Source organism: Otolemur garnettii, unplaced genomic scaffold (assembly GCF_000181295.1).
Source record: "Otolemur garnettii isolate 467f Iridium unplaced genomic scaffold, OtoGar3 scaffold00001, whole genome shotgun sequence".
Lineage (NCBI taxonomy): Eukaryota > Metazoa > Chordata > Mammalia > Primates > Galagidae > Otolemur > Otolemur garnettii.
In genome coordinates, this window is record NW_003852396.1 from 32,827,592 (window position 1) to 32,837,149 (window position 9,558).

The 9,558-nt window shown below is 32.9% G+C and overlaps 1 protein-coding gene across 1 annotated transcript; it reads left to right on the forward strand.

Annotated features, from left to right (window-relative positions):
- Nucleotides 1-2,292: 2,292 nt before the first annotated feature.
- Nucleotides 2,293-3,243, forward strand: LOC100951179 (olfactory receptor 52A5-like). Its single transcript, XM_003781432.1, has one exon. It carries the CDS (start codon nt 2,293-2,295, stop codon nt 3,241-3,243), a length of 951 nt encoding a protein of 316 aa, XP_003781480.1.
- The last annotated feature ends 6,315 nt before the right edge of the window (nt 3,244-9,558 follow it).

The following is a 9,558-nucleotide window of genomic DNA, read 5'->3' on the forward strand; positions in this document are numbered from 1 at the left end:
ATATATGTATATACATATATGTAATAAAACTAGTATTATATAGACATATGTGTGTATATATGTACCATATATATGTATATACATATATGTATGTGTATATATATGAGAAGCAACAGAAGTATTAATTTGAAGGCATAAGATCTGGATTCATGATGGAGTCAAGTTATAGGGACACTTATTCAGATATAAAATGTCAATGTAAAATAAAGAATACAGAGTTATTACATGCTATAAGTAAGCTCTGCAACTTTAATTTTCTATACCCAGACCTGCACAGTGCCTCCATCTATAAAGATACTGAATAAATGGATTCTGATATGAACTAAATTTTTTACTAGTGGTGAATGTCTTTTAACATGTAAGAAAAAAAGAAACTTCTATGGGATTACAGTGGTATCTTTTAAATGAGTATTGCAAGAAAAAAAATTTATAAATTGGCATATACAACTTTCCATAGAACAATGAGTGAAATTGAGGAGTAGGAGACTGAGCTGTGTATTAATATTCAAGAGTGGATGGTGTATGGAAAAATAATAAAAATAGATGCATTAAGACGATGAAAAATGACCATATATTTATTAAAGAGAAAAGTTTAAATAATTCAAATTTACTTCATTATTTTAACCCATTTGTATATTATCTTGCTAAGGAAGACTTTATTCTTTACTATTTGCAAAATTGGGTTACATGAAAACTTAAAGACATTTTACCATAATGTATTGCAGTAAAGAATAAGACTTTTTATTATGAAATGTATTAATAGGAAATGTATAAAATGTGGTTATTTTTAATTAAAAAATACATCCTAAAGGAAATCCCACTGAAAAAACATCATTACCAATTCAACATTGTTTAATGTATTTAAGTATTTTATTCCTTGTGTTTATAATTTATGATGGATTTTATAAACCGATATTAAGAATAGTTTTTATATGTATATATTTTAAATTAAATATATTTATTGAATAGGTTTTTATAATAAAATTGTTTCTAGAAAAAATAAACTGCATAACAACTTTCCATTTGGGGCCCTTATTTTAACAAGTCAAATTTTTTCCAGTACAAAATTTTCCATTCTAAATCTTCATAGAAAGATTTAAATATGTCATCATTTATTATTATGGACCTCTAAGATCCATAATTTCTTCCAAGTTTCCATCGAAAATTTCCTTAACATACGCTTTTGAGAAAAAGCAGGGATAAAACCATACCATATCGCATCTGTATGCCTCATATATATACTTCTAAAATGACACTTATACGATTTTGCCCTTGAAGTAAGGATGCTACTTTATTATTTCTATGTTTTTCCTTTTTTAAAATTTCAAATTAATATGAGGGTACAAATGATTAGGTTACATTGTTTACATTTCTTATCCAGTGCTGAATATCACACCTGAAATAGTTAAAATACCTTTTATTTCCTTTTCCTTCATCTATTGATTGACTGAATAAATGCTTGCAGTAAGAACACAAATTTGAAGATATTAGAATATAGCCAATAAGTACTCCTAAATTATTATCATATAAAACCAAGCTGGTGTTATATAGGATAATTTTTAATTGATTGTGTACAAACCACATGCCCTTACATTACTAAAATTGTGTCTTCTCTCTAGCATAAGTGTATGTACACCTTGAGAATGTGTATGTGTGTTACAGAGAGAAAGGTAGAGAGGCATAGACACAAGTACAGAGAGAGACAGAGAGACAGAAAGAGGGAGGAAGAGAGAGAAAAAAGAATACATAGAACAGAGAACTGAAAACTGAGATAAAACATAAGAAGCCAGGAGTCAGGCCAGGCTCAGTGGCTCACACCTGTAATCTGAGCACTCTGAGTGGCCAAAGTGTGTGAATTTCTTCAACTCAGGAGTTCCAGAACAACCTGTGAGTGAGACTCCTTGTCTCTACTAAAAATAGAAACAATGTCTGGGCATTATGAAGGGGCCCTGTTGTCTCAGCTACTTGGGAGGCTGAGGGACGAGGATCTCTTGTGCCCAAGTATTTGAGGTGACTGGTGAGCTATGATGCCACACACTCTACCCAGGGCAAGGGAGTGAGACTGTCTCAGAAAAAAAAAAAATCTATCTATCTATCTATCTAATCAATCCAGGTATTCCTGTACCCACTTAATTAACTCAGCAGTAACTGGATATGCTTGAGAAATTCTCTGTGAAACCATGTTTACTCTCTGGTTGTATAAATCTAGGTGAGAATACAAAACAGAAGAAACGTACCAACAAACACACCAGCCTGAATCAGAAGGTACAAGCCAAGGATCCTTAAGCCAACATGCTCAAGCAAAATGGTACAGTCTTCAGGCCTCCTGTGCTGACGCTTGTTGGTATCCCGGGCTTGGAATCTGTGCAATTCTGGATTGGAATCCCTTTCTGTACCATGTATATCCTTGCTTTGTTTGGTAATTCCCTGCTCCTGGTTGTCATCAAAGCTGAGCGCAGCCTCCATGAACCCATGTACATCTTCCTGGCAATGCTTGGAGCAACAGACATTGTTCTCAGTACCTCCATCCTACCTAAAATGCTAGGAATATTCTGGTTTCATTTGGAAAAGATATACTTTGATGCCTGTCTCTTGCAGATGTGGGTCATCCACACATACCAGTGTATTGAGTCAGGTATTTTGCTGGCCATGGCTCTAGACCGCTATGTGGCAATCTGTGATCCTCTGAGACATGCAATCATTTTTACCCACCAACTTCTCATTAAGATTGGGGTTGGGGTGACACTTAGAGCAGGGATTCTTACAGTTCCCTGTCTCATCCTGATCAAATGCCGGCTGAAATTCTTCCAGACTACTGTGGTCTCCCATTCATACTGTGAGCATATGGCTGTTGTGAAGTTGGCAGCAGAAGATGTTCATATCAACAAGATCTATGGTTTATTTGTAGCTTTCAGTATACTTGGACTAGACATAATATGCATCACTTTGTCCTACATTCGAATTTTTATAACTGTCTTTAATCTTCCTCAAAAGGAAGCTAGGCTAAAGGCCTTCAACACCTGCATCGCCCACATTGTTGTCTTCCTTGAGTTTTATGCCCTGGGTTTCTTCTCTTTCTTTACACATAGGCTTAAGGTCCACATTCCATCCTATATTCATATTCTTCTGTCCACCCTTTACCTACTTGTCCCACCTTTGCTCAATCCTATCATATATGGAGTAAAGACCAAACAAATTCGAGATGGAGTATATAAAATATTCTTCCCTAAGGGAGATTCTTGATTTTTCATTATCCTACTTAAATAACACAATGTCACTCTGAAACAACTTTGTTCTTGATAAAAATTGGAGCTTTCTCAAGTTCACTGAGTGCTAAAATATGAAGTTTTAGTTTTGCATTCAAGGCAATAAGATTTGACTCCTAAATAATATCTTTTGTTTGGCTACAGGATTGAAGCACACAGAGCTAGTCCTATTTAACCAATTGATGACACCAAGACAAAAATTAAAAACATTTGTTTATAGTTTTATCAGCTTTCAGTAATAGACATGATTTATAAAGCAGAGTAAATGTTGATGTTTTAGCCTCGGTTTTGTTTATCACAGGGGCACAAATGTTTTATGTTACTTGGATCACTTTTGTCATGCTTGCATTCCAGTTATAAATGTGTCCATCACCCAAATAGTGTTCATTTTACCCTTAGGTTAGGGTTTTTCCCCTTCTTCCCTCCTCCCATTGATATCCACTGACTTTTACTTCCCTCTGTGTACTGTGTGCTCTTTGGTTGGTTCCAAAAAATATCAAGTAGTATCAGTGCCATTGCATAAGAAATGTAATTTAATGTATTATAATTCTAATGTATATGAAACTAAATTACTTGTACTACTTTTATGGACAAACTGAACTATCCTACTTACCATACTAATGTGCTGACAAAATTTATTGGTCAATAGATATCATAATAACAAAAATCACTAAGCTTGTCTTTCAATTACTGAAGACCTTTCTTCAATAATTCAGTGTAAATACTTCCTTAAACAGACACCAAAACTTAAGGGTTATCCTCCAATTAAAAACATGTAGCACATCAATTACATTAACACCAGATAAATCAGTCTTAAAGCTTATACTTGCAATGATAACGAACCATCTCTACTTTTCTTCAGAAATTTTGAACATTGTCATCATTACTATTATCATCACCATTCACATCTTACAATGGCCTTTGTCCTACGATGATCTGAGCACTGGGAAGTCTCTTATGTTTAATTATGATTGAATGCATTTTATCACTTAACTTTTAGAACAGATTTAGATTTACAATAACTTGAATGTATACATCATGTGAAGAGTTGACATGTTACCATTCTACATCAGGGTGGCATATTTGTTATAGTAGGAAATTGAGATCTGTGTACTATAATTAATAGTATATAGATTTTAGGAATATTTTCTTAGTTTTTTTCAGAATTTCCTTTTTGTCCTCAATGCAACAGTACATGTATCTGAATCTCCTTAGCTTCCTCTTGGCTATGAAAATGTCTCATATTTTCCTTTATTCTAATGACCTTAACACTATTGAAGACTACTATTCAAGTATTTTCTATGATTTCCTTGTACTAGAATTTATCTTACAACATTGGTAAAATCAGAGTTTGAGTATGTGTGAATGGGAAGAAGATAGACTTAAAGTGCTATTTTTTTCCCATTGTTATCAAGGGTATCGGCTATCAACATAATTTATTACTGTGTATGTTTACCTTGATTACTTGGCTCAGGCAGTACATTTTCATACCTCTTTACTGGGGAGGTCTTTTTCTTTTCATCCCATTTCCATAGGGTACCCTTTGAAGTCATTATATGCAGTTCACATTGAAGGAGTACAAGTTTATATTCCTCTTCTTTATATAAGGAATAGCAATAAATAGAAAATTTAGTAAATCATGTCATATTTTCACCTGACGGATTTTTGTTATCCCCTTCCGATTAATTTATGCCGTCACTTTTATATCAGTATGGCTTTATGGATATTAACATTATTCTTCAGATTATATGTGACAATTGAGTGTCTCTTCATTTCTTTTCTTACTTAACTTGTTTCAGTTTGATCACTGGTAGCTCTTTGCCCTGCCTTCTGTTCCTGTGTGAGTGGTGTGGGTGTGTATGTTTGTGTGTGTATATGTGTTTGTGTGTATTAGCATTGCATACCTCATAGCTCTAAAAGATGCTCCAGGTACCTGTTGGATATTGGCTGTATCAGTCCTAGAATCAGCCATTTCAGCTTGATCAGTTTTTCAAAGGGGGACATTCAACCTCGATTTCCAACAGCAGATTTATTTATATCCCATTGAACTTTTGTCAGTTTTGCCACATATTATCATATGATTCTCTGTTGTTAAGTTTATACACATGACTGATTTTTATGAATTTTGTGGAGCTGAACTTTTATTATTATATCACAACCAAGTCTGTTTTGTCTAACATTAAAATAGACTGTCCCACTTTCTTTTGGTTAGGTAGCATTCCCTGCATTTTTTATACTTCTAACATTTATTGGTTTTTATATTTGAAGTTGATTTCTTTAACAATTTATACACAACACATGTAGGTGTAAACTGGATTTTATTATCAATTATGATTTTTTTAAAGACAGAGTCTCAATCTTTTGCCCCAGTCTAGACTGCTGTGGCGTCAGCCTAGCTCAAGCAAATGCAGACTCCTGGGCTCAAGGAATCCACCTTCTTCATTCTCCCAAGTAACTGGGACTAAAGGGTCTTGCCATGAAGCTTAACTAATTTTTCTATTTTTAGGATAGAGGGGTTTCAGTCTTATTCAGCCTGGTCTCTAACTCTCAAGATCAAGGGATATTCCCAAGTTGGTTTCCCAGTGTGCTAGGATTACAATAATGAGCCACCGTGTCTGGCAAAAAAACCTTAGTTTGTATTAGGATAACTCAAAAATTAAAGGTTTATTGATATAATTCAATTGCTGTATACCACTTTTGTAATTGTTTCTTATTAATTGCATTTATTTGTTCTTCTGCTCACCACCCTTTTTTGCCCAGTTTTCTCTAGATTTAATTGACAATATTATGTGATTTCAGTTTCTCTTCTCTCTTATATTATTAATTACACTATTTTAAAGTGTTTGATGGTTGCCCTGAGCTTTAAGAATACATTTAGAATTAATCCAAGCTCATTTTCTTTATTTTCTTCTTAATTTTTTTCCAAGTTTCATATTATATAGTACTTACGTAACTTATTTTTATAAACAGTTTAGTGAGTTGTAGCATGCATATAAAACATGCTTAAATTAGTGAGTCATTATTTTCTTTTTTATTACAGATTAATATGACAATATGTATGATTAGGTTCCAGTGTTTGCATTTATTAGGAAAAGTTCAGTTGTAGATGAGCCCTTCACCTGGGCAGGTGTGCTGTACACCCTTACATTGTGCCCCTAAAGGGAGAGCTAAGCTCTATTTCAATTAATACACATACTGGACTATTCATAGATTGTGCAGGTACCTTAAAATGAAGTTTTGCCAATTCTTTGTTCCTATACCTTATACTATTACTGTTCTCTACTGATTTATTAATTTATTGATTTAAGATAAAGTCTCAGTTTGTCACCCTTGGTACAATGCTGTGGCATCATAGCTCACAGCATCTAAAATTCTTGAGTTCAACTGATCCTCTTGCCTCAGCCTCCCAGACACTGGAACTACAAGGACCTGCCACAAAGCCCAGTTAATCTTGGAGTAGGGGTCCCACTCTTGCTCGGGCTGGTCTCCAATTCCTGAGCTCAAGCAATCCATCTGCCTTGGCCTCCCAGAGCGCCAAGGTTATAGGTTTGAGCCACCACATCTGCCTCTAGACTGTGTTTTATTTATCCACACCCTTTAATCACCTAGCACCATTTTACTATTATTGCTTTGAGTCATCTATTGAATCAACTAATACAAATATCAAAGTAGTTTTATGTTTATCCAAATTTATTATTTTACAGTGAATTTTCTGTCTTTGCTTAGATTTCAGTCTGTGACCTATATAGTTTTCCTTCTCTCATTTGGATTTCTTCTAACATTACTGCAGAGCAGCATAATTTAAAATTTGAGTGATGCCACGTTCATGCAAACTAATATTGACTTAGTTGCCCTGACTCAGCAGATTTAGGGGTAGGAATTGTTCTTATAATCTCATTTTGCTGATGAGTTAAACAAAAGTCATTAGCTTTTAGGTTTTTCTTTTATAATATTTACTTATATATTTGAACTATAATCATGAAACTTCTGAGGACCGTGCATGAAATAATGAATACCTTTGTATTAGTAACCTAAATATTTACTTAATTGGAACTAAGATCTGATTAAATGAATGAATTTTAAGGTACTCTGTCATAACCACAACTATTAGTTCCTTGGAAAAATATTAATTCCTTAAGGGAAATCACTTATTTCTGAATTATGTATATGTATGCTCACTTACTCATTGTAATGGTTATAAATTCTTAAAACTAAACTACACAACAAATTTTGCATACACTATGTATATTATATTTAGAAAATGCTGGATGAATTTGAGTTCTCTATAGATCCTAGTTACTAAGCTTTCATCTGATTCAAAATATGCAAATATCCTTTCCCATTGTGTAGTGTCTATTTGCTTGGTTTGTTGTCTCTTTAGCTGTACAGAAGCTTTTCAGTTTAATTAAGTTCCATTTGTTTATTTTTGTTGTTGTTGCAATTGCCACGGAAGTCTTCTTCATAAAGTCTTTTTCCAGGCTGATATCTTCCAGTGTTTTTCCTATCCAACCCTCATATACAACAATGTGAAAAAGAGACGAATAGAACCTTCTCTAAAACAGACAGACAAATGACTAGCAAACATACAAAAAAATGCTGATTGTCCCTAATTATCAGAGAAATACAAATTAAAACCACCCTGAGATAGCATCTAATCCCAGCGAGAATAATTTAAATACTTTTTGAATAAATTTTATTCAAATATTAGTGATGCAAGTTTTGAATACATTTTATTCAAATATTAGTGATACAAGCAGTATTTGAACTTGACTTTTCTCTCTTCAGAATCCTAGTTCTTAAGTACTGGATATAAGCATTCAATATACACTCATTGAATAAATTGATAGCAGTACATGATTATTGTACAAAAAGAAAGATCACAACTATTTGATGTGTAATTCATATAAAAGTTAATGAAACATATTCAATGATTCAACTAATAAGAATAAGGCTATAGGAAACAAATACAAAAATCTAAATTTTAATAAATTAATTCATTTCAGAACACAAAAATGTTCATCAAATATTTTAAAAGCATTCATTGAACAAAACCCAACAATTTCCAGCTCAAGATCCCTCATTCCATAAAAATGATCTACAAGGAAAAACACATTTTAAATAGAATATGTAGAAAAATGTTTAAAGACACTTTCTGTATTCCATCTAAATTAAAATTAAGGTTCTTACCTAATGGATTGTTTTATGCTTTAGTCTTTCATAAAAGTGCTCCAAATTTTTTATTTCCTGAAGCTAAAGAAAAGGAAACTACATGCAGAACGGTAGAAGTACCAAACTCCTCAAGTTTTGCTTTCGTTTTGAAGGCATAGTTTCTATGTTACGAGACCGCTCTGATTGGACCTTAGTAAAACAGAAGCAACAGTCCTTGTTTGGGGTTTGCCAAAATGTTGTAATAGAATTTATCAAGTACTGTATTGAGGAAGTCCCTGGAAATCTACCCCAACGTCTAGAATAAGATCAGCAGACATAGAGTTATAATATATAAAATTTCAAGAGGAATTAGCTTTTTGTTCATACAATAAATAAAAAGTTCATGATTTCTGTATAGGAAATGATATTGAGTATAGATTAACACCATGCATTCTGAATCTAGCTTTTGGGGGTTCAAATTCTGCATTTTTACCTTTTAGGTGAGTTTCTTTCTACAATTGTCATCAACTCTGTGTGCCTAAATTTCCTAATTTCTACAAAGAGAACAGTAATAACACCAATCTCACAGTATAGGTTTGTGGACCAAACAAGTGTGGATACATGTAAAAGGCTTAATAAAGAGACAAACATACAGTAATCATCAACTGAATGTTATGCCATTATTGTTAGCTCTATTTTCAGTACAAGATGTCATGGAAATAATTACTTTTACTCCATATTTTTCCATCATGATGTGCAGATTTGGAATCGGGAAAAATAATTATAAATTCCAGAGCCAAATATATTGAGAAGATTCAAATTATTAAAATAATTGACCTAATCATTTACATTTTTTGAATATAATAGCATATTCTAGATAATATTGAACATATAACAAAAAATAATAACAATATTTTCTAATATTTATCAAAGACTCTCCCCCAAAGGCATTCTGCAAAAGAAAGAGAAAATGTAAAAAAGAAAGAGAGAGAAAAAGCACAACAAATATTACACTATGAAATATTGCTAAATTGAGAAATAAAATTTGGGGAACAAGATCTTGATATTGTTAACACATCTTGGTATCATGAATTCTCCCACATTCTACCAAAATGAGTCTGCATTTTTGAAATTAAATATTTTA

Excerpts from the sequence above, each read along its gene's own strand:
- LOC100951179 (XM_003781432.1), top strand. The coding sequence starts at position 2,293 with ATGCTCAAGCAAAATGGTACAGTCTTCAGGCCTCCTGTGCTGACGCTT.